This window comes from Ictalurus punctatus, chromosome 6, assembly GCF_001660625.3.
Source record: "Ictalurus punctatus breed USDA103 chromosome 6, Coco_2.0, whole genome shotgun sequence".
NCBI lineage: Eukaryota > Metazoa > Chordata > Actinopteri > Siluriformes > Ictaluridae > Ictalurus > Ictalurus punctatus.
The window spans coordinates 3,087,133-3,112,415 of NC_030421.2; the positions used below are offsets into that span (position 1 = coordinate 3,087,133).

General features: G+C 38.8%; 2 protein-coding genes across 7 annotated transcripts; one reads left to right on the forward strand and one right to left on the reverse strand.

The window, feature by feature from the left end:
- The first annotated feature begins 5,169 nt into the window (after nt 1-5,169).
- Nucleotides 5,170-11,714, forward strand: gja8a (gap junction protein alpha 8 paralog a). The gene is made up of 2 exons (XM_017470173.3): nt 5,170-5,936; nt 6,130-11,714. The coding sequence occupies exon 2, from the start codon at nt 6,145-6,147 to the stop codon at nt 9,268-9,270; it is 3,126 nt and encodes a 1,041-aa protein (XP_017325662.2). The 5' UTR covers nt 5,170-5,936; nt 6,130-6,144; the 3' UTR covers nt 9,271-11,714.
- Nucleotides 11,715-17,164: 5,450 nt separating this feature from the next.
- Nucleotides 17,165-23,135, reverse strand: si:dkey-18p12.4 (SPRY_PRY_C-I_1 domain-containing protein). Of its 6 annotated transcripts, XM_017470171.3 has the most exons (12): nt 22,979-23,135; nt 22,205-22,341; nt 21,902-21,988; nt 21,246-21,348; nt 20,590-20,694; nt 20,176-20,285; nt 19,650-19,745; nt 19,214-19,339; nt 19,070-19,106; nt 18,749-18,772; nt 18,622-18,648; nt 17,165-18,461 (listed from the first exon to the last, which is right to left on the reverse strand). In XM_017470171.3, the coding sequence occupies exons 1-12, from the start codon at nt 23,067-23,069 to the stop codon at nt 17,929-17,931; spliced, it is 1,476 nt and encodes a 491-aa protein (XP_017325660.1). In that variant the 5' UTR covers nt 23,070-23,135; the 3' UTR covers nt 17,165-17,928. The 6 variants fall into 6 exon arrangements, with proteins under 6 accessions (XP_017325660.1, XP_053536680.1, XP_053536682.1 ...); XM_053680705.1 differs by lacking the exon at nt 21,902-21,988; XM_053680707.1 differs by lacking the exon at nt 20,590-20,694.
- Nucleotides 23,136-25,283: the final 2,148 nt, after the last annotated feature.

Consider the following 25,283-nt stretch of genomic DNA (forward strand, 5'->3'; position numbering starts at 1 on the left):
TACTTGGTGCAGCTTAACGTTTGATAAGAGTGTTATGCTTGCAGCTGGAACGAGTTAGGCTCATGCTTCATTGACAAAACCAGATCTTATGGCCCAGTGCACACTCTCAATAGGCCCACCGCACTCGAGAATGACATCATGTATTTGTGTGGCATCCCGCCACTATTCAGTTACAGCTCTATGTGGCTTAGAGCTGTATCCGTATCAGTGCCCAGCTCTTTTTAAGTATTAACCTGTTAGGGGTTGAGTCTCCTCCAAAAGTATTGGATCAGCAATGCCACTGCGATTGTTTTCTCTATACGCTGAAGACAGTTGGGTTTGAAATCAATAAATCAGAATTTCAGGATTCATGTCTTGATATTTACATCTAGATGTGTTAAAGAACTCTGCGAATGGCGCATTTCGCTTGAACCCACCCATTTTTCAAGTGAGCAGAAATATTGGAACATGTAACTGACAGGCGTTTCTCGTGTGCACAGTTAGATTGATCGTTTAAACAGTGGATCGCTCTACATCTCAGAAGACCTTTTCAACATTGTTTTTTATGACATTGTTTATGACTCGTAAGCCTGTATACACTTTAAGACTATCTGTTCCTATACTTTCGCTCACCTAAATACCAAAGGTGCCATCTTCTAAGTTGTTTAACACATCTAAAAGTCAATATTAGGACATAAAAACTGAAATTCAGGTCTCATAGTCATCTTTTGATCTCAAACCCAAATGTCTTTAGTGTAAAGCAAATACATAAGACTTGGACTTGCTTTTCCAGTACTTTCAGAGGTACACAAAGTCCATGTGCAAGCTAGCTTCAGTGCTTTCGAGCCACGGTGTTGCACAATGAATGCAATAGATTCCAATTAACTGTTAAAGTGTTACCATTGAGCAAATAGTTGAGTAAAAAAAATAGCATTTCTTATTAGAGGTTAGAGTAGTTTTCCTTCAAATGGCATATTTAAACAGGATTTTGGTTATTCTGACAAAAAACAACAGGAAATAAAAAGACTAAAGATTTTACAGACCAAATATGTTCACCTTGAAGTTATGTTCCATCCATTCATCCATCCTCTATACCGCTTAATCCTTTTCAGGGTCACTGGGAAACCTGGAGCCTATCCCAGGGGGCATCGGGCACAAGGCGGGGTACACCCTGGACAGGGAGCCAATCCATCGAAGGGCACAACCACCAATCCACCGTGCGCCCCTGAAGTTATGTTAGACAAATTTATCTGTATGCGTGATAAAAGGTCACATTTTAAATAAAAACCTATTTAGCGATGCAACATACAGGACTCAAGAGATGCTTGAGGATACATATGTGGGATGGTTTATTTGCAGAACCAAAACACAATCCAAAATCCAAGTTGGAATTGGAGCACGGGTCAAATACAGACGCACATGATTTCCAAATCAGATTGTACTTCTAAAGAGCAAACAATAGGCAAGGCGATGGAAAAAAAAAACCCACAGTAATACACAACAAATGCTGGGATTGGCAAGACTTTGCAAAAGTGTATCGCAATGACTAGGCGTTATATACGCAAACAGGAAGTAACCTGGAAGTGGTAACCTGGAACTTAGGGGAGGAAGACTTCTAAAGGCAAGGCGGTGTAATGTCCCAGGCAGGTGGCAATACATTTAGTGCAAATTGTATTTTTGACTCTGCAGTGCATGAACCATATAATCCAAAGAAAATGAGAGCATGATTCAATAATATGAAGTTGTATGAAGTCTGAGGAGAATTTTATTTCATTTATTCCTTTAGATTTTGTGCGAATATACTGTAGTCAAAGAAAAGATTATGACCTGTGAACATGGTTCATGATTCAAGTTGGCGCACGTAAATGATTATAAATATGTAGCTCAGAGACTGTGTTACATATCAAGAGGTTATGATCCTATTAAAAGACTGTGTCTGTGCAAGCTTTTTTTCAGTCTTCATGTGCTTGTCTGTGCCACGTTGTACTGAGATGCTTCCAGTCTGTTGTGCTGTTGCTTGTGTCTTGACACTCGGTCTTGATATACAGTGTGGGCTCTCAGTTTGTATTTGGACGGGAACTTAATTGTGTAACTTGGTATAAACGATCTGTCTGTAATGTAAAAACATTGCTCCTTGGCTGTGAGTTTATTTTCCCTCCTCGCCTAAAATCAGGGTGCAAACGTTTTTGGTTTTTTTAAACAATAATATTTCGCAAGTAGTTTAGCCGTTCGAGTTTAGATAACAGCTAAACAATCCCTTACTTCAAATAAACCCCGTGTCTGAAAGGCGGATGCCAGTAGCAGTAACAGACGGAACTGGCCTTGCTGGAGAAGGGTATGATGCCGATGGAACAATCCTTATAAAGAAGAGTCACAACAGCAACAAGCACATGAGTGTGTGTATGTGCCTGGGTATTTTATTATTTTATTATTATTATTATTATTATTTATTTTTATAAAGGTTAATGTTAGACATGGAGCTGGGCTAACCATATCCCTAGCCCTAACCCTAACCCTCCTAACCCTCCTAACCCTAGGAGCTGGGTTGAGGTGGCGGGGTGGCGGGGTGGTGGAGGAGTGCATTGATTCAACTGTCAGTGAAAATGACCCAGCCACTAACCCAGCAGTTGGGTTACACAAGACTACCCAAAAACCACCCAAGACTGAGAAAATAACTCAATTAAATGACCCAAAATGCTCAACCCAGCGTTTTGGTCGTAACCCCCCCCAGCTTTTTTTAGAGTGTAATATTTATTTTCCGATTTCAAGTCCTCGTTTGCTCGACCGTTTTGAACCTGTCTCTCTTCCAACTTTAGCAGACATAGTCGACCACATGAAACTGACATCTGCTCCCTTAGATCCTATTCCTACTAAACTTTTGAATGACCTGTTTGTCATTATAGGCCCTAGTACACAGTCTATTGTGAACAGCTCCTTAATTAATGGTATCGTTCTGCCTTGTCTTAAACAAGCAGTGGTCCATCCCTTAAGTTAAAAAAAAAAACAAAAACAGGTCTTGATCTTACAGTGATGAACAATTATCGTCCAATTTCAAAATGACCCTTTTTAGCAAAGGTTCTATCTAGAAAAAGTTGTTTTATCGCAAATGAACCCTTTCTTACTAGCGAATGATATTCTTGACAAATTTCAGTCAGGATTTGGAGCCGGTCACAGCACAGAGACCGCCTTGTGAAAAGTTATAAATGATTTGTTGACGCTGGACCGGACTTTTGTCATTGTAATCATGTTAGATCTTAGCACCGTATTCGACACTGTTAATCAGTCAATTCTCTTCGACCGTTTGGAATATGACGTCGGCATTCGAGGGACCGAACTAAAATGATTTGATTCTTATTTACATGTCAGAACATTTTCCGTGAACATTGGAAACTCTCCTTCCTCTACAGTCACCCTAAAATATGGTGTTCCCCAGGGTTCTATTCTGGGTCCTATTGTGTTTTCGCTATACATACGTCCTTTAGGGTCTATCTGCCGCCATCTTGGCATTTCTAATCACATGTCTGCAGACGACACACAGTTATATCTCCCTCTGAAAATTGGAAACGATCTGTCTCTAAAGTCCCCGATGGACTCTTTAGAAGACGTCTGACAATTTTCTTCAACTAAATGAAAGACATTGCGAGAAATCTTCATGTCGTTATTGACTCAACCCTTAGCTTTGATAAACAGATCAATTCTGTTGTTAAAGGTAGCGTCCAACAGCTTAGGATGATTTCTAGGCTAAAACCTTTTCTTAGTTTTAAAAAATGTAGAGATAATTATTCATGCTTTTATTACATCTAGATTGGACTATTGCAACTCTCTTTATGCAGGACTCTGTCATATTACTCCTGTCGTATCATCTCTTCACTGGCTGCCGGTTCAATTCAGGATTGATTTTAAGATTTTATTTCTTGCTTTTAAAGCAGTACATACAGTAACTTGGCTCCACATGATTTCACAGATCTCCTAAGCCTTTGTAGTTCGTCAAGGCCTTTGAGGTCTACAAATCAAATGTTGTTGGCTGTACCTCAGTCGAAGCAAAAGTCAAAGAGTGATCGGGCATTCTCTGTACTTGCGCCTAAATTATGGAATGATCTCCCCTTTTATATTCGCTTGGCCCCCCCATCAATGGAGATTTTTTTAAATCTCAGTTTAAAAGACAATTTTATAATCTGGCATTTGAATTGGGGGAACCCTGAGTGCTTGAGATGTGTGTTCTGATATTGAGCGCACTTTGCATATGCAGCTTCTGTTGGAGTTTGTAGTGCTGTTGATGTGTGTATGTGTCTATGTGGGTGGGTGTTGGTATTTGTCATTTTACTGTTCTTTGATTTTCTGGTTGTGAAGCACTTTGGTCAACTCTGTTGTGCTAAACAGATACACTGAGTTGAGTTGAGTTAAATTATGTTTAATGTTAGTCTTAAAGACTTGAAAGCTGGAAAACTTCAGAATCTCTTTAGGATGGATGAGTAAATTTCATTATTATTATTATTATTATTATTATTATTATTAATATTATTATTATTATTATTATTATTACTGTTTATATGCTTATTTGACAGAAGAGCAGAGGAATTAGATTCGATTGATCTAATTCCAATTCCTCTAATTGATCTGACTGATTGGCGTTGAATTAACACCTACAGTGTTTATATATGTCCAAGTAAACACACATGAACTCACAAATGAAAGAATTACATCAACACACTAGGTGTTAATTCTACACTAGGGATTTTGCGGTATAGATTTTCAGTTTTAGACTTTGTTTAGTGCAGGCTCCTGAGTGACACATCAGAAAAACATTCACCTTGTTGTCTTCTTAACTGGTACTCACATATATGGAAAAATGCAAGTAGTGTCTCCTTTGTGTGTGTGTGTGTGTGTGTGCGTGTGTGCGTGTTAGGCTGCTCTGTAATGTACAGGAATGAGAGGAATCAAGTGTTAGGCCTTAACCTATGTGTTAGTAACTAGTGTGTTCGAATAGCCAATGACCAAAATGTGAGAAAGTGGGATAGAAAACTTGTTTAGTGCATTCAGGCATTTATTTTGTACCGCATATACAGTTGGTGTGTATAGTTTTGTTGTAAACTCTAGTGTTTGCTTGTCTAAAAGATTTATTACAGGTTTTTCTGCAGGCTACTGCTGGAACATCTCTCTCTCTCTCTCTCTCTCTCTCTCTCTCTCTCTCTCTCTCTCTCTCTCTCTCTCTCTTTATTGTTATGTGTGAACTTCCTCTCAAATATCATAAATTTTCCTTTATCACAAGACCACTGACCTCACCTTCAACACCCCGCTTTCCTGTGGGTGAGTGCTTAGTTTAATTATTACTGCAATTTTCCTGGGGTTTTTTTTTTTTTTTTTTTTTTTTTTTTTCCACCACAAGACCTTTGCTCTCAGATGCAGACATGGCTCTTAAATAAGATTATCTGAGGTAATGTGTTGCAACACTCATTCCTGTACATATTTATCGCTCTATTGCTGTTTATTTTTCTATACATTCACTGTTAATGTTACAGTACAGTACAGTACAGTACAGTAGAGTTAACCTTTCTTTTCGGAATAGAAAAGAACCTACAAGGGGAATTCATACACTGTTTTTTATATGATCTCTGGGTCTATGCAGTAAGGGGGTCCTGTCCCTCTGGGCGCAGGTCTGTTGAGCCTATTGTCTCCTGCAGTTCCACACGTGGTCCAGTGCACAAAGGGCGTCTGGCTGGAAGCTTAGACTTGAAAAGCAGCCATCACAGCCCATCCATTCACATCTGCTCACTGAGGCGACAAGGACTCATAGTGATGCTGGGTGAACAGGACATCACAACAGCAGATCACTTTGTCCTTGCGGCAGGGAGGAGAAACCAACTAAGCGACTGACCAGAACTCTATTGGAGCCACTACTTTACCAAGGTTTCAACCGGGACTCAATTCACCTCAGAGTTGACCTCTTATACTTCTAGGTAGTTTTTGGGTCGCTGTGTTGCTGTGTAATCCTGATATGATGATGCATACGTTTCAAATGATACATTTTGACTCAGAAATGTCATTTAATATAGTGTATGCTGCATAATTTAAATAATTTTAGATTAAAAAAAAAAAATTCTGGTCATTACCTCAGCTCATAACCTTAACCTTTCTGTGTTCCCTATGCAGAGTTAAGAATCCACCATGGGAGACTGGAGCTTCTTAGGTAATATTTTAGAAGAAGTGAACGAACATTCAACCGTAATTGGCCGTATTTGGCTTACAGTGCTCTTCATCTTCCGCATTCTTATTCTTGGCACGGCGGCAGAGTTTGTCTGGGGAGACGAGCAGTCCGATTATGTGTGTAATACAAAACAGCCTGGATGTGAGAATGTATGTTACGATGAGGCGTTCCCGATCTCCCATATCCGCCTCTGGGTGCTGCAGATTATTTTTGTGTCCACGCCTTCGTTGGTTTACATCGGCCATGCTGTCCACCATGTCCAAATGTTGGAAAAACGCAAAGAGCGTGAGAATACGGAGCTTCACCGCCAGCAAGAAGTGAACAGCAAACAACTTCCTTTTGCAGAAGACCAGGGAAGTGTTCACATGACCAAGGACAATAGCACTGATGGGAGTAAAAAAATTCGTCTTGAAGGCACTCTACTCTTCACGTATGTATGCCATATCATCTTTAAAACGGTATTTGAGGTAGGATTTATTGTGGGGCAGTACTTTCTGTATGGCTTCCACATCCTTCCACTGTATAAGTGTAGTCGCTGGCCCTGCCCTAACACGGTGGACTGTTTTGTCTCACGGCCAACTGAAAAAACCATCTTCATCATTTTTATGCTAGTTGTTGCTTCTGTCTCAATTCTCCTGAACGTTGTGGAGATGATCCATCTATGTTTGAAGAACATTCAATCTGGGTTCCGTCAGACAGCACCAGCCCAGGTTCAGACCCTTGTCTCTTCTGAGAGAAGCTTGCCGTTTGTTCCCTTTCATAAGCCAAAAGGTTACAGGCAACTTGAAGAGGATAGAAAGGAGGGCGAGGTTGCACACATCTACCCTCTAGCTGAAGCAGGTATAGAGGAAGTCCAGCTTCTTTGTCTATCTCAGGAGGTGGAGCAGAAAAGAACGAATGCGGCAGTAGTACCTACAGCGCCCCCTGTGGAGGAGTCAGTGATTTATGATGAGACAATCCCAGCCTTTACTGAGATCACCAAGGCTTTCCTTGAGCTACCACCAACCGAAGACGAGGAGATATGTAGAGAAGGGGATGAGGTGGACAGTTCCATACTTGTGATTCCCTTGGAAGTGGTACTGGGAAGGAGATCAGAAGAAGAATGCATGGAGGAGACTCAGACAATTGGTGATGTGAAACAAGGGGATGTACAGCAAACTACAGAATCCCTAGTTAGAAAAACCACATTAATAGATGAACAATCGGATGTGGAGACTGAACCAGGACAGGGTGGAACAGAGGTTGTAGACGTTCTAGAAGATTTTGAGGTAGTTGTAGAAGATTCTGAAGAGGTTGAGAGATTGGTAAAAGTACCAGAAAATGTTGAGGTGGTTGTAGAAGTACTAGACAACGTTGAAGAGATTGTAGGAGTTCCAGAAAATGTTGAAGCAGTTGCAGAAGTACCATTAAATGTTGAGGAGGTAATAGAAGTACCAAAAATTGTTGAAGATGTTGTAAAAGTTCCAGAAAATAGTAAGGATGTTGTTGAAGTACCTGAAAATATTGAGGAGGTTGTACAATTGCCAGAAAATTTTGAAGCAGTGGCAGAAGTACCAGAAAATCTTGAAGCAGTGGTAGAAGTACCAGACAATCTTGAAGCAGTGGTAGAAGTACCAGACAATCTTGAAGCAGTGGTAGAAGTACCAGACAATCTTGAAGCAGTGGTAGAAGTACCAGACAATCTTGAAGCAGTGGCAGAAGTACCAGACAATCTTGAAGCAGTGGCAGAAGTACCAGAAAATCTTGAAGCAGAGGCAGAAGTACCAGAAAATCTTGAAGCAGTGGCAGAAGTACCAGAAAATCTGGAATCAGTGGCAGAAGTACCAGAACATCTGGAATCAGTGGCAGAAGTACCAGAAAATCTTGAAGCAGTGGCAGAAGTACCAGAAAATCTTGAAGCAGTTGCAGAGGTTCCAGGAAATATTGAAGCTGTTGGAGAACTACCAGAAAATGTTGAGGTTGCAGAAGTACCAGGAAATATTGAGGCTGTTGTAGAAGTACCAGAAAATGTTGAAGATGTTCTAAACGTTCCAGAAAATAGTAAGGATGTTGTCGAAGTACCAGAAAATATTGAGGAGGTTGTACAGTTGCCAGAAAATCTTGAAGCAGTGGTAGAAGTACCAGAAAATGTTGTGGAGGTTGTAGATGTACCAGAAATATTTAAAGAGGTTGTAGACGTACCAGAAAATGTTGCGGTGGTTGTAGAAGTACTAGATAATGTGGAAGAGGTCGCAGAAGTAACAAACAAAATTAAGGAGGTTGTAGATGTTCAAGACAAAATTGAGGAACTACCAGAAAAGAATGAACTGGTGGTAGAAGTTGCAGAAATGTTTGACAGCGTTGCAGAGGTTTCAGTAAATGCTAACGGTGTTGTAGAATTTCCAGAAAACATTGCGGAGCTTGTCGATGTTCATGAAAACACCGAGGAGCTTGTAGAAATTCCAGAAAATCATGAAAATGTGGTAGATGTTCCAGAAAAGGTTGAGGAGCATGTGGAATTTCCATCAGAATATCCAGTGAGTAAAGAACTGTCCAAGACAGAAGAGCTTACAATAGAAGCTAAGAGCTCCTCTGTAGAAGAAGAGAAAACTGTAGACCCCTTATGGAAGGAGAAACCTTTAGAGGTGATTAAATCTTTAGGAGAGGAGCCTGTATCTAGGAAAATCAAGAGGTCAGATATACTAGATGATGCAGAGGAGACACTCAATTTAGAGGTAATTGCAGAGGTACCCGAAATGGAAAATTCATCTAAGGTGGAGTCAGTAGACGATGTCGTCAGAACAAAGGAAGTAGTAGACTTTATTGATGCTGTGGACACAGGGAAGTCATTCAGAAAGATGGGCAATCCTGAGGAGGTTAAGAGCACTGGAGCCCAAGATAGTCAAGGGAAAACTAGAGATCCTGGAGTAGTAGAGAGTTTAGAATCGGAGGTTAGGATGCCAGAGATACAGACACTCGAAGACACGATTTCAGGCCCTCTCGTACCTCTGGAATTAGCGGCAAAGGAGACCTTGGAAGATACAAGACCGCCGAGCAGTCTTAGAAAAGCCAGCGGTAGAGCAAGGTCAGATGATCTTACAATATAACTAACATGTTTACGTGAGCTAAAACATAGAAAACATCTTAAAACTAAAGAAAAAAAAAGAATCAAAGGAACAATAACCAGTATTTTTGTTTTTATTTTTCATTTCATCTCAATGAAAATCTTTGTTCATTAGAGGCATATTTCTGATATTCGTGTTCTGTGTATGCTGAGGTCCAACATTCAAAAACAATTGTTAGATCATGTTTAACTGGAATCTAGAGCAATCATTATTTTTTTTTATACCCAATGTACTGTACCTAATGTTCACTAATCAACAACAGTATTTACTTCTTTATGTTATTTTTTAAATTAATATATTTTTTATTTACTACTACTACTACTACTACTACTAATAATAATAATAATAATAATAATAATGAGAAGAAGAATTTATTTTCACTTTTTATGGCTTAAACCAATTATGTATATATTGGATTGAGTGACTTTAGTCTATTTATATGCCATCTAGGAGAAAAACCAGATTTCATAAAGGAATTACATTTTACAGGCGAGGTACAGACAGGTGATCAATCGCAGGGGAAAAAACAACAACATTACGTCATTTAGTAATGTGTGGGGCCATGGCATTGATTCTACAAATCCACAAGATATTCACTCAGTTGCTGTTTCGATGATGGAGAACTCTCTGAAATCTTTCACGAGTATTCAGGCTGGATAACATATAGCATATGATTTTTTTGCCTTGCTGATGAACACACTGGTCAGACCAAAATCATCAGATAAAGCTCATGAGTCAGAATAACTGTGTACAGATTTATAGTGACTCTTCCCTCCATTGGGACAAGTGGACACACACCATGTCAAATGCAGCAGCAGAACAGAGACACCCGTTCTTTCTATAATCTGAACTGTAGATCTGCGCATCTCTTTAAATAACTTCTTCATTGTTATGTCCTTGAAAAGTAGTCAACGTGATGCACCATGCATCGCTTATTGTCTAACTAACCAGTTTAAAAAACGCTTTTGTCTTAGCATTTAATTCTCAAAATATGAATCGATTGATTATTCCATTACATTGCAGTTTCGTCAGGATGATATTCCTACATCGTGAAACGTTTGATTAAATTCCGAATCATTGGTCCAATTGGACCCCCACCTCCCGTAAACACTTGACATGGCATAATCTTGAACCTGATCTCTGACTGATGTGAATATTACCCACTAGAGGGTGCAAGAGGGTGCAGGACAATTTGTTTTTTCTTTTTTTTTTTTCTCAAATAAAGAACACAGTTCCAAGGAAGAAAATCTCTACGAGTTTTTGAAGAAACAATCCTTACGAGTAATATCCATAAATCATAACATCACTTGTTAACTGTCTATGGTCTGTCTGTCAAAGTTTTGGTGTAAATGAAAGTATGAGGGCCAAATACCATCTGCCCCAGCCTCTCTAAATTGACTCAGAAAGGCTTGTTGTAGGTACTAACCTGGAAAGATAATTATTTATATGCATTATTTATTGTTCATTTCTGTATTATTCACTCTTAATTGTGTTTTTATATATGACTATGAATAAAGCGTTTGTCCGATTTTGTTTTATAGTTTAATATCAAATGCATATCGGCTTGGCTTGTATACTCTATATTTTCTATGGTGTGTGTGTGTGTGTTAAATTTGATTTATGCAGCTGAGGTTGTGTACTTTCTGAGCCTATGCATATCTGTAAAGTAGTGAATGCAACTCTGTAGAAATACAAAGAAAGATGTTGCTGTAAAGGTGTAAAGAAAAATAAACAACCTCATCTCATTCAAATCAGGTCAGACTACAGAAATCACAGGGAGTCTTGGTTCATTATTCATAAGCGTTTTTCATCCCAACTTCTTCTTTGTCTACGGAAAAAACTCAGTCAGTGCTTCCCTCCTCTAACACGATCTACAGTATGGAGAGAAAACATCTCACTTGTAGTGTATTTGTAATAACTGGGCCATAACAAGAGGCACTTTTGAGAAAAAGCCCTGGAGATTGTTCTTGGAACTCACCCAAAATAGTCAAGAAACACACCGACTCAACCCAAAATATCAGTGTTTTATGCATCCCAAACATGATTGCTTTAATAAGAAAGCATTTGAGAAGAAGATGATTGATCAGTACTCGGTCGTCCAGAAATGATACGGTTTTGTGTAGAGAAACATTCTAAGCAGGATATGTTATGTAGACAGCTTTTAGGTTGGATACCGGTGGAATTAACTAAAGAACAAACGCCGACGTCTTATGGAACTCGACGAACTCGAAGATTTAATGATCGTCTCAACGTTCCCAAAGAATTTATCCGGAATTCATCTTCATTCAGGATTTTGTCTTGTTAAAAAACACACAAAATGTCCTTTAATTAGATTTGATACATGAATACATATCGTTATCCGCCCTGTACATCATTAAGGACAGTTGTGTTTTGTTACACAACTAAATAAAAACTTATATGATCAATTACACTGGTCATACATCGATTTTTTTTTTATTGGTTTGATAGCATGATTGTCATTGTAGACTGAAACTCAGAAATAGTTTGACTGCAGGAGGTGACGGAAGGTCAGTGACAGCAGTAAACACCCATCATCTTTCCTGATATTTATTGCACGTACCCTTGTGGGAATTGGTAGCTTATTGGTAGGTTATGACGTTGGCCTTCTGCTCAGAAGGCCATGAGTTCAAATCTCAGCACTGCCAAGCCTTGAGCTTGACCCTTAACCCTCTTCTGCTAATTTGTATTTAAAAGATGAGATAAACGTAAGTCGCTCTGGATAATGGCGTCTGCCAAATGCCATAAATGTAATGTAATTGCAAGTATCGCTGCACACTGGATAAATCAAAGGTTTGTCTGAAACTCTTTGGTGGTGGTTCATCTACAGACAGCATGAGAGTGGGATTCGCAGAATCGCTTTGGTTTAAAAAACAAAGACATGGCGTATTGATGCAGTCATGATGCAACATTGTTAGTGCTAGTATTTCTTTAAAAAATAATGTTAGAATATATATAGAAAGCAAGTGGGGTCTTAATCATTTTGTGTCTAAATCAATCATCCATAAGTTAAAATTGTGGTCTGCACCTGCAACATGACTAGGATAAACCTGCGGAGCTGAGTGTGTGGACTCTTATTAGTGTTTCATTTTCCTGAGGCACGCTGTTCAGGTCAGTCGCCAGGCCTCTGAAATCTTTGGACTCCTCCGGTGAAAAATCTGTTTGTTGTGGGTCATTGTGAGGTTTTCTTTTGAAGAACTGGGCGTATGTAAAATGTAAAATGGATCAAAATGTCAAGTTTTATCGTGCTAAATAAGCAAGGCACAAACACGGCAGATTATAGGGGCGCACCAAAGAGGCGCAGCAGTTGAAATGGAACGATAGTTCTAACTGTAGAACTGCTAACATTTATGAATGGGGAAGAATCAAGTGTCAAGAAACAAGAATGAGGTTTTTTTTTTGTCCCTCCAAACTAAACTTAGCTTGAATATGAAATACAACAAAATCTTCAGTCTTCCTACACACACTTTTACTTCTGTTTGGTTCCATAGTCTGTTCTTTTGTTCTCTGTTGTCTTGTTTAAATGCAGGTGCGGACAAGTTTGTGTCGTTGACATGTCGAGAGTCAACTGTTGGGAAAATGTATGGGTTTGTGTGTGTGTGTGTGTGTGAGAGAGAGATATTGTGTTGAGAATGACAGGTTGTGTGTTACTGTACCCGTTACAGGACTGGGATATGCTGCTTCATCTTGAACCCCGGTTTTATATCATATAAACAGAACAGACAGACTTTCGAGGAGAGGTGTGACTTATAGTTCTCCATGTAGTCCAAGATTCAGGATTTTCCCTTCATTTGAATCAGATCTGATGTAACTAGTGACTTCATACTTGAGTAGTTTTCTCACTGGATGCTTGATTAGTCTAACTCAAGTCATTATTAACATCATTACTTTTACTCTTACTCGAGTAATTATTTTTTATAAGTAGTTTTACTTGTACTTGAGTAAAATTTTTTGGCTACTCTACCCACCTCTGCCGACCGTACCGTACCTTACCCCACCTCAGAGTGCTGCGAGGGTTGAGACGGAAGATTAGAGTATATGTGGTTACGTTCATGAATTATTCATTCCATTGTTGTTTTTAAAAAAAATAATAATTTAGTATAAAACAAAGAACATCCTATTTTGATGACAGTCTACACCAATTATCATATTATCATTCTGGCATATCTTACTCACCAACATCTTCTTCCCACCATGTATCCCCATCTCATCCATTTCAGTTCTCTTTTCGGATATCTTTTATGACCCCTGTCATAAAACTGTCCGGGCCGATTCTCCTCTGAACTCCTCTGCACAATATACCACTCCTTCCGGTCATAAATTTCATTTCCGCTTTTTTCTTAAAACAATCTGTTCTTTCTCAGATTTGAATTGTATGTTCACGGAACAGTTAGAATGTTAGTAAATCCTGACTTTCTTTATAGTTTCATCTTAAAAAAATAAAACCGACTATAGCTGGCACTTTCTTTGAAAAGAGAAGCTACATTTTAACGTGTAATCAAAGTGATACCCACTGCCAAGCAGGTAGTGTGATTAATAAGTACACTGACAGGGAACAGTTTATTAGAAATATTATTAGGAACAGTATATTAATACGGGGTAGTCCCAGTCCCTTTTGCTCCCAAAGCAGCCTTAATTCTTCATGGCATGGATTCCACAAGATGTTGGAAACCTTCCTTTGAGATTCTGGTCCATGTCGACATGATTGCATCACGCCATCCCAAAGGTGATCTACTGGATTCAGATCCGGTGACTGGGAAGATCACTGAACTCATTGTCATGTTCGTGAAACCAGTTTGAGACGAGTTTTGCTTTGGGACATGGTGCAGTATCGTGCTGGAATGATCACAGTCATTAGAAGATGGTAAATTGTGGTGATGAAGGGATGCACATGTTCAGGAACGATACTCAGATAGGGCGTGGAATTCAAGCCATGATTGATTGGTATTAACAGACCCAAAGTGTTCCAAGAAAACATTGGTTTTCTACTCTTGGTCGTCTATTCTTGAGATTGTTGTGTGTGAAAATCCCAGACGATCAGCAGTTATAGAAATACTCGTCTGGCACCGACAATCACACCACAGTCAGTATTACTGAGATCACATTTTTCCTAATTCTGTCATTCTGATGATTGATGTGAACATTACCCGAAGCTGCTGACCCATATCTGCATGATTGTATGCATTGAATTCCTGCCACATGATTGGATGACTAGATAATTGCTCAAATGATTTGGTGTACAGCTGTTCCTAATAAAGTCCCAAGCGAGTGTATGTCTATCCATTTTTTTATACCCATTTTTTTGAGTGAACAATTGCCACACCGTCCAACAATATAGTTGGAATGTAGTAAAGGAGACGAAAAGGAGGCAAATCAAATGGTTCACAGGAGCTCAGTCAAACATGCTTATTTATCAAGTAGTAATGTACTTGAGTTTTAAAAGCCTGCAAATGAGCAAATGATGCACACCCAACAACATCAGGAGGCAGTCACAGCAGTGTAGGTCCTTGCCCTTGGAGTAGACAGAGCATGCTGCGGTTTCGAATCACTCCCTCTAGTGGTTTGACGCGAGGTATATTGGGGTGTGAGCAATGTCTTCAAGTCTAGATGGCAATGGTCTCAGTGCATTTTATAGAAAGCGGACACAGCTTGTACTTGTCGCCTGTGTTGAAGGCTTTGCTTAAATTTACTGTCTTGTGAAGGATTTCAAATGATATCAGTTGGTTTCCTTGGGACGTTATCAGGGGCTGCCAGAGACATTGTGGAGGCACTCATCCAAGAAAGTGATGCGTATACCATGATACTCCAAACCCGTGACTTGTACACACATGCTCTACCAGGACTACCTACGTAGTTTATTACTGACCTTTCTAAGCGTTACAGATATCCAGATACAGATATACATATATATATATATATATATATATACGTCATAATTTCACATTAAATAACATGCAGTTCTATAAGTTATATAAAGTTTATAAGAATCTTATAACACTACTGTGTTTCCAGATTTAATTTCAAATGGCATTTTAACAAGTGTACACAATATTAGCTGCTTCCATTCATGTCTTCAGATTTCCGTCCAGACTTTATTTCTGAAGAATAACAAAATGCATCTTCTCTCTTTTCTCGTCTGTTGCTGTCAGTAGTCATGCAGGTCTGATATAAGAATACAGAAATTCATCCAGATGTGATGTCAGTTGAAGGTGTTGATAGAGTCCATAAATGTTAGCAGTCAGAGCGAAATCAGACGCTTAAAAAAAAACCACACGAAACTTTTTTTTTTTTATAACTTCCTGTAGGCTGTGGTTAAGTTTTCTAAACATCTTTTCTCTAATACACGCTCAGACCTGGCCTTGCTATCAGTTTTGCACTTGTCAAGCACACACTTGTTCAAATAGTGTAATTGGTCTGCAATAAACTAATTAATAATAATGTAACGCTTAATAATAATAATAAAATGTAAAATTTTTTCAGGAAAAGTAATTACATATAGGTTTTGACATATACGCAGCATTTTTCAAGCACCTCAGCTGTCATTAACAAACTGCAGCTCGAAAACCAAAGAAAATGCTTTCACTTTTGATTTGCTTCACTTCAGCTCAGCACTAGAGGTTACAAGTACTTGCAAGTACAGTTAACCTTCATAACTATACGTAATTAAGTACAATAAAAAGACCTGAGCAGGCCAGCAAGCTGGAATTATTTACATATTGCACAGTATTTCACAAATTTCACAATATTTCCAATTTGACATATTATATTATACTGTATATGTTTATAGGTCATATTTCCTGACTAATAAAGCACTTGAGTTTCTGTTTAATGGCAAAATCAATATATAGTATATAGCGTTATTACATAACTTTAATTAATGTTCTGTTTTTTATCATAAAAGCAATTCAAAGACCCCTTTTTTGCAAACGTATAGCTTACTTTTCATATGTGTAATGTGGCTGTGATTCAGCACTGTTATATATACACGAAATGACTGAAGTGACCATACACTCTCAGAAAATATAGTACGGAACTGTACCTTCCCTTGCTGCTGGGGGTGTACCCTGAAGGGTATATTTCTGTACCTTTAATATGTATGTATGTACGACACCTGACCATCGCACTCATATGCGGTTCTTCCCCAAACTGTTGCCACAAAGCTGGAAGCACGCAGTTGTCCAGAATGTTCTGTAGTATTAAGATTTTAAGATAACTAAGCAGCCCAAACCTGTTCCAGCATGACAATTCTCCTGTGAACAAAGCAAGCTGCATGAAGACATTTCACTGGTTTATCAAGGTTGGAATGTAAGAACTTGAATGTTTTGCACAGAGACCTGACATTAACCCTACCTTTGGAATGAATTGGAATACCAATTGCACAACAGGCCTCCTCACCTGACATCAGTGCCTGACCTCACTAATGCTCTTGTGGCTGAATGAACACAAATCCACACAGCCATGCTTCAAAATCTAGTGCAAAGCCTTCCCAGAAGAGTGGAGGAACAAAATAGCAATGCTCATGCGTTTGGAACAGGAGGTGACAGTTGTAACAGTTAGGTGTCCACATACTTTTGGCCGTATTGTATATTAACCCCCTGGAAATATCTGGTGCAGGTATCTACTGTATAGTGTACCCTTAAAATGATTTAATGTACATTAATGGACTATAATTAGTTTTTGAGTTTATTGATGAAAGGTGTATGATGATTACTTTTGAACAGGAACTCGAATGTGATTGTTAGATTAGACAGCATGAGTGTTAACACTTTGCAACCAGGCTATTGTACATTTTTTCCACATTAAAACATGTGAAAATGTTGTTGTTATATAACAGTAAAGGTCAAAAAAAGATCTGATGTAAATGATCATGGTTTTATTTTTTTATTATTGGCTTGTGTATAGTAGTATTAAAAGCAAAGGATGTTTTGCAGACAGCTTTTAGACTGGATATAGGCGGACGTAAATAAAGAACATATGTAGCCATATATAACCATATAACATATAACTCATGAACATTTAACATCTATTCCAACATTCATAAGATTTTGTGCAGTACATACAAAGCATTTTCATTTGAAATATTTACAATATTTACAATATTTAATCAATTGAATGATTTACAAATACAATACATGCCATTCAGTATATTACATTTAAAATCACCAGCATTAGATAAATCCAATGCATAGCCATGAACATGCAAGTTGTTGTTGTTGTTATTCTTTTGACTGCTCCCATTTGGGGTCTCCACAGTGGTCTGCATGTCTCTATATGTGACCTTGAAATTGTGGGGTTTAAGTTGAATTGGGGGCAGTGGTGGCTTGGGGGTTAAGGTTCTGGGTTACTAATCAGAAGGTCAGGGATTCAAGCCCCAGCACTGCCAATCTGCCACTGTTGGGCCCCTGAGCAAGGTCCTTAACCCTCTCTGCTCCAGGGGGCGCTGTATCATGGCTGATCCTGTGCGCTGACCCCGGCTTCCTAACATGCTCGGGGATTCGAAGAAAAGAATTTCACTCTGCTGTAATGTATATGTGATCAATAAAGACTCATTATTGCGATAGAAGAAGCTCTTTTTCCCTACGGTATGTTCAAATCAACGTAAAGACCAATTCAACGGCATGTTTAGATAATCCTTAGAGGTTTATCTGTCTCCACGGTCCCGAACACAGGGTAGATATTCCCACGCTTACTGAAATCTGCTTGAAATGTGTAAATATGTGTCATTTTCATTGCATCATAGAAAGAAACCTGACTTCCCTCCATATCTAGGAGCACTCCTATCTTAGAAGGCACCGCCTGATTGAGTTTGGTGACTGGTACAGTCATCGCCATGAGAGAGCCTAACTGTAGACGCAGAGTCCAATACCCTACGTCTGTGTTCAGGTTAATAAAGCCATTGCGTGGAGCAAATTCACTCACTACACCTATTCTCCAATCACATTTACCCTTTACATCTACCTCCCAGTAATGCCTGCCTGTGCTGTAGCCCTCTCGCGCTTGGACACACGTCCAGCCATTATACTGATGTTCAGATGTTCTTTGGTATCCATAGTAACTCTGGCTGGAATGAAACTCTTCGTGGGTCTTTGTTCTCACAGAGCGTCCATCATCAGACAGGTTGAGAGTGGGATTCGCAGTGTTCGGATCCAGCATCACTTTGGATTAAAAACAAAGAAGTGATGTATTAGACACATGATGACGCAACGCTGGTAGTGCTAGTATTTTTACAATTAAATAGACCAAGTGTTTTGAGTCTAAATCAAAAGTCATGAAGATATTCAAGTGCTTTGCATAGTTGAAGTCTAAATGCAATACCTGATGGTCTTGTGATGTTTTCCCACTCTGAAACAAGAAGCATATCCACCATGAGCATTGATACAATAGTTACATCAGCTGTATCAAACAGGCTTTTTAAACATGTTAAGCTCAAACTAGAACTGACCTTTCTTGGGAATCTTTAAACCACCTGGAATTGGGGGGAAAAAATGGCATTACACAAAAGGCATCTGAGGAAACACACTGAGGTCTTCACTTAACGTCCGTGTTATTTTTGCAGTGACAAATCATTAAACTCGCAGTTTAATCCCGTGACAAAAATTACAATCACTCAAAGCCTAACAGTGGCTCAATGACAGCCCGGAAGTTACCGTTAACCAGAGAGCCATGGAACTACGATTAGCTGTACAGTTTTAACACTATTGTGATTTCGGCAAATATGAGTAACAAAATGATGTTAAATATTACATAATATTTTTAATCTCACCTGCTTTTTCAGACTTCGGTTTACTGTGGTGCGGCAACTGGAATGACAAAGAGGTAACATGAATACACACTGCAGGTATGCACATGACCATATTAAGTAATTCGTCATAAGATCATATCTTCAATCACACATGGGTACCTGTACCTCAGACATGTTTTTCTGTGGTAGGTTTTTGATGCTGTTGTCTGTGATGGGCATCTGTATGCTCTTCTTCGGTTTATTCAAATCCTCAGGTACATAAGCTTTATACTCTCTGAGACATGCCGGGCCCTAGATAAAGAGAAATATCCATCACCCATTTAGCATGTGATATAAACAGTACATAGTGAATGGACGTAAAATAATTTAAAGCTCATTGGACTTTCCACATTTTGCCCCAGTGAGACATCATTTTCTCTTGCATTAAGTTTTTTGTTTGTTTTATTTTTAAAGATGTCTTTGCAGGTTTAGTATACTACAATGTTTAGTATAATAAACTTACAATGGAATCTTTTTAAAGCGATAGGGATGCAATTGAGATACTCTTATTCTCTAACTGTTGTCATGTTTTTAAGACTCTTATGAGTGTTAGCCAATTTACCCGAGACACTCCGTTCAGCTCAGCTGCCAGTCCTCTGAGGAACTTTTTGGACTCTTCCAGTGTAAAATCTGGTTGGTGTGGGTCAATTAGAGGTTTCTATCGAAGAATTGGGTGAAAATGTCAAATAGTTAAATGTAATGTTAAATTTTATTGAGCTAAATAAGCAAGCCACAAACAAAGCAGATTATAGTGACACGTCGAGAGCAGCGGTTTAAACGGAACAGTAATTCTGTTTTACAGATGTTATTAACATTTCTGATTGGGAAAGAATCAACTGTCAAAAATTAAGGATGAATTTATGCCTAAAAATAAACTTCTCATATTCCTTTAAACAGAACAAAGTCCCGAGGTATAAACCTCACCTAGATTAAAGATTACAGTTAACAAATTCTTTGAAAGGACAAACTACATTCCAACTGAACTGAAACTGAGATACTATCAAGCAGAGCTCATGATAAATGCGTATGTATGGTGTTACTGTCTATGCTGTTAGTAAAAAAACAACTATTAAAAGATTGTTTATTACCTTTTGGTTTGGTTTCGTGAAAAACCTGCCGTGAACTTTTTCACTTTCCTCCTCTATGAATGGATTTCTCAGACTCACATGACTGTAGTAATCCCGTATGTTGTATTTGTCTGTAGGAATTACAAAAAAAACCCATGTTAGAAGAGGAGTCTCTAAAGCTTTGATTAAATGATGGATAATGTCAGCTAGCTAGCAAATGGTTTGCTCAGTCAGTCATGACTTAAAGCTCTAAATATTTTCCTGACAACAGTAAAATCAACATAGCTGTGAAAATTATAAGTCTACAGTTTAGCATTGTACATATTAATTAATAATACTGTACTCGCTACCTTCAGTTATCCGATGTACTTTTACTTTTTAAGTTGCACTTTAGGTATTGAATCGTGGACATGCACATCCACGCCCATCACTAACATAAGTGGGCGAGAGGTGGACCCACTGCCCATCTGGCCATATTGAATGTGTATGCTCTGACTCCAGTTTTCACAAGATGGCGACTCACATTCCGACCTAAAAAGGCTTAAAGAATGCACAACAGGAGTGAATGGTGCCATGTTGTCCACTCATATATGGTTTCTGATGCCTCCATATGAGGAAAGAAATGCTGAAGAATGTAAAGAATGTGCCCTAACGTGTGTCACGTTCATGTTATGTCATTACAGCAAAAAAACAAACAAACCATTAGTCTCATGCATAGTGGTCACTGCAGTGGACAGCTATTAAAAAGCCATTGTCTGGCTATTGCGAAGATTTCAATAGAATGTCTGCATAACAGCCACTCGAGTGGACACTCACTCTTCGTTTGAACGCATGCAGACCACTATACCTCTGAAGGAACTCACTAAAGTCTTATCCTAAATGTTATTTAGACAGCGACAGTTCATTAGACACACAGTTTAATCCCGTGAAACAAAACACAATTGCTCAAAAGATCAGCAGTGGCTCTATGGCAGCTCTGGAAAATAAAATCAACCAGAAATCCACGGTGCTATGATTGCCCTTACAGGTTGTTCTTTCAGCAAATGTGAGAAACAAAATGATTTTAAATGCATAATATTTTTTAATCTCACCTGCTTTTTCAGACACCTGTTCCTCAGACTGGGTTTTCTGTTGTAAACTTCTTATACTGCTGTAGTGTGTAATCTGCATGGTCCTTCTCGGTTTCTTCAACTCCTACAGCAGATAAGGAAAAGTACCCAAGATCCATTTAGCATGTCATCTAAACAATAAATATTGAATAGACTTAAAATCATTTGAAGCTCATGGGACTTTCTACATTTCGCCCCCAACTTGTAGCAGTAATCATGACATCATTTTCACTTCTTTTCAGTTTATTTTGAAAGACGCCTTTGCAAGATTAGTACACTGAGACAAAAAAATTATTTTCTTTATTTATATTTTTTGCCACTACAAACTAATACTAATGAGTGCTACACAAAATCTCCATCTCTCTTTAGACAAAAATTAAGCTAACACAAGTGTCAGGTCAACGCCGGAATCAACAAGAAACTCCGTTTCCCAGAACACACCGCAGCCTACAAATACATCAACCATAGACTACACTTCCCAACACTTCCCAACACTTCCTGATTACATTCACCTGATTTCTAATCACACACATGCCTCCATCACATGACAACAAGCAAATGCTTCAAATCCAACCCCAACACATCTCACATCATCGATGAGCTGAGTGTATGGACTCTTATTAGTGATAATAATTTACCTGAGGCTCTCCATAACACTCAATTTCCAGTGGTCTGGAGGCTTTATGTCGTCTGGAGGCTGTTCGTTGTTTGTCACGTTGTGATTTCTTTAAAGAATTGGAGGAAAAAAATTATTTTGTCTAGTAAGCAAGCCATAAACCAAAACCAATCAGATTATAGGGGCACATCAAAGAGCAGCAGTTTAAATGAAATAATAGTTCTCCTGTTATTGCTGGAGAATTGTTAACATTTAGAAAAGGCAAAGAATCAACTGTTAAGAATGAAGAATTAAGTATGGATTTTTCCCCCAAAGGTAAACTTACCTTAAATCTGAAAGATTTAAAAAATGACATTCTTGGTTTAATAAGCTGCTCTGAGTTACAGACTCTTTTAATTCCCTTCTCTTGGCGTGGAATTCCCAGACTGGCATTACTGTGGAAAGCCCAAGGGTTGTATTCTTCTGTAAGAATGGAAGAAAAACTGTTAGTTAAAAACATGGGAAACTCTTTTTACTTGATCATTATGCAAATAAGAAGAGTCATAACACCGATGATTATCATTAACTAACCACAAAGTCAACAAGGAAGAAGGACTGTGTGAGTGCACTGCTAACAGATGGCTGCTCATAAACTCTACTTTGCTTCTGAAATGTGGAAGTGACAAAAAAAAGTGACAACACACTTGTTTTCTGTGGACTGAAATACATTCTAGCACTCAGTAGTGCTAAAAACACTCACCACAACCCAGTCGAACTAGACATGATACAATCATACAAGATTATGAGGATTAACATAGATAGACATTAATAACATTAATAGACTCCACACAGATGTGTACGTATGCACAGACATATCAACACACATATCAAATGTCAAAACCAGGAAGTTGTAGAACTATGTAAACATTCTCATCTCGCCTTAACGCGCAAAGTTGCACAACAGTTTCTCTTCAAAATCTTTTATTATAAGTGCATTCTAACATTCAGAAAGTACACAAGTACAAGCAGTGTAAAGTACTTTAATCAGTTTCTTCAGTAGTTACTTCAGACTTTGCTTTGAAGAGGAAATTGAAAAAAAGCATCATGTTTCTTTTTATACCTGTTGCTTGGTGTTGGTCATGTTGGTCTGTTCTGAAAATATACAAGTTCTTCCAGAAGTAATCCCTGGTCAGTTTGTTGAAAAAGCCCATGGTTGTCAGCAGACTTTTCAGAGAACTAAGGAGGATCAAAACATGAACTTGTTTATCATGTCTGAAAGTAGGGAGTGGCTAAAGCTGTTGCCTGCAGATCACAACGTCCTCAGACTTGGCCTTCTTTCAGTTTTGCTCTTTTGTACAGTGAACACAAGCATATTCAAATAATGCAACCGACGTTTACAAAAAATGGAATCTGTTCTGCCAAATACATACTTCTCATTGTGTATCAGATTTGACCTATAGGCAGCATTTCTCATGCATTTTATTTATTAAATATACCTATTAAACACAACAAAATAGCATGGAACACTTGATGTGAAATTGAAGTGAAATTATATCTCATTAAAGAGTCACTATTGCATAGTAAACCTATGCTATTACCTTAAATGGAGGTTTATGTATTTACCTACTGAAAAGGTTCAAGGGGCAGATTTTATTGTCTCGGACAATGAAGAATAACTCACACATCTCCACATACCCACAATTACAGTGAGTGACGGTCGTGGTATTGCATGATGCTGAATAAAGTTTTTGCATATGAATAACAGATGGACTGTAGTGTCTGTATAAAGTACAGTGTGAAGTATATGTACATGTTAAATATAGCTTATTGTTATGTGTCTATGGGAGAAAACTAAGATAACAACAACAGCTGATGAGAGAAACATTGTGAGAGCTGTGGAGAAAAACCCCCAAACGACAGTCACTGACACCACCGACAACCTCCAGATTGCAGGGGTGAAGGTATCACAATCCAGCCTTTGAAGAAGACTTCAATATAGCAGTAATATAGAGGCTGTACCACAAGATGCAAACCACTCATCAGCAGTAAGAATCAGAAAAACAGATTGGAATTCACAAAGAAATACAGAGACAAGCCACAAAAGTTCTCGTTAACCTCGACCAAAGTGATGGAAATTCCAAAGTGTGGAGAAAGGAAGGATCTGCTCATGATCCAAAACACAGAGGCTCATGTGTGGAACATGGTGGAGGTAGTGTCATGGCTTGGGCTTGCACGGCTGCTTCTGGAACGTTCTCACTAATCTTTATTGATGATGGAACTCCTGATGGTAGCAGCAGAATGAATTCAGAAGATTACGGGAACATTTTGTCTGACAATTTACAGAGAAATGCATCCGAATGAATCAGGAGGAACTTCATCATGCAGCAAAACTCAACAAAGAACTTCATCATGGGGGAAAAGTGGAAGGTTTTAGACTGGCCAAGTCACCAGAACTTAACCCAGTTGAGCAGCATTTCACCTCCTGAAGAGGAGACTGAAGGGGAAACCCCCTGAAACAAGCAACAACAACTGAAAAAAATCTCTGGTAAAACCCTGGCAAAGCACCATAGAAGATGAAACCAACAATTTGGTGAGTGAGTCAGCGAGTCACAGGCTCCATGCAGTCACTGCAAGCGAGGGATATGCAACTAAATATTAAATGATATTTACTTTAATTTACTTCAAGACTTATCTGTTCCTATACTTTTGCTCACCTAAAGATTGTGTGGTCTGATACAAAAGGTTGTATGTTTTATGTTGTTTAACACAGATAGATGTAAAACCAGGAAATGAAACTGGAAAACTAAACTCTCGTTTCTCGTTCCTTTTTGATCTCAAACGCAAATGTCTTTGGTGTGGAGCACAAACAAATGAACTGGCCTCGCTGTTCCAATAGTTTCAGAGGGAACTCTAAATGGTCTGCTTATATAGCACTTTTTTTTTAACCTTAGCGGTTCCACAAAGCAGTTTAGACTGGTTCTCATTCACACACACCCACACACCAATGGTAGCAGAGCTACTTAAGGCGCTAACTTGCCATCGGGAGCAACTTGGGGTTCAGTGTCTTTACCCAAGGTCACTTCGGTATGTGGAGTCACGTGGGCCGGGAATCGAGCCGCCAACCCTACGATTAGTGGACGACCCGCTCTACCACCTGATCCACAGCCGCCCATAATCTGTAGTACTCTACAAGTGCCATTATGGAGTGTTGTTAGTGAGTGCATAAGGGTGATGGCCATACCTGGAAAAAAACCTATTTCTAAGCCTGGCAGTGTGGACAGAAGCACCTTTATTTCCTGTCAGACAGGAGGACACTCAACATATGGCTTCTGGATGGGTGAAGGCTTTAATAACGGAAGTCCTTGGAAGCTCTTTTTAAAGTTATTGTTATTTTAGCAGTCTACCACAGGACATATTGTTGAGTT

Bases quoted from the DNA above. Each gene is read 5' to 3' on its own strand.
- gja8a (XM_017470173.3), top strand. From the start codon at position 6,145: ATGGGAGACTGGAGCTTCTTAGGTAATATTTTAGAAGAAGTGAACGAA.
- si:dkey-18p12.4 (XM_017470171.3), bottom strand. From the start codon at position 23,069: ATGGGCTTTTTCAACAAACTGACCAGGGATTACTTCTGGAAGAACTTG. The intron at 19,107-19,213 runs GTACAGGTACCC...TTGTCATTCCAG, and splicing joins CACAGAAAAACATGTCTGAG to TTGCCGCACCACAGTAAACC. The intron at 18,462-18,621 runs GTATTGCATTTA...TTTAATCCAAAG, and splicing joins AAACATCACAAGACCATCAG to TGATGCTGGATCCGAACACT.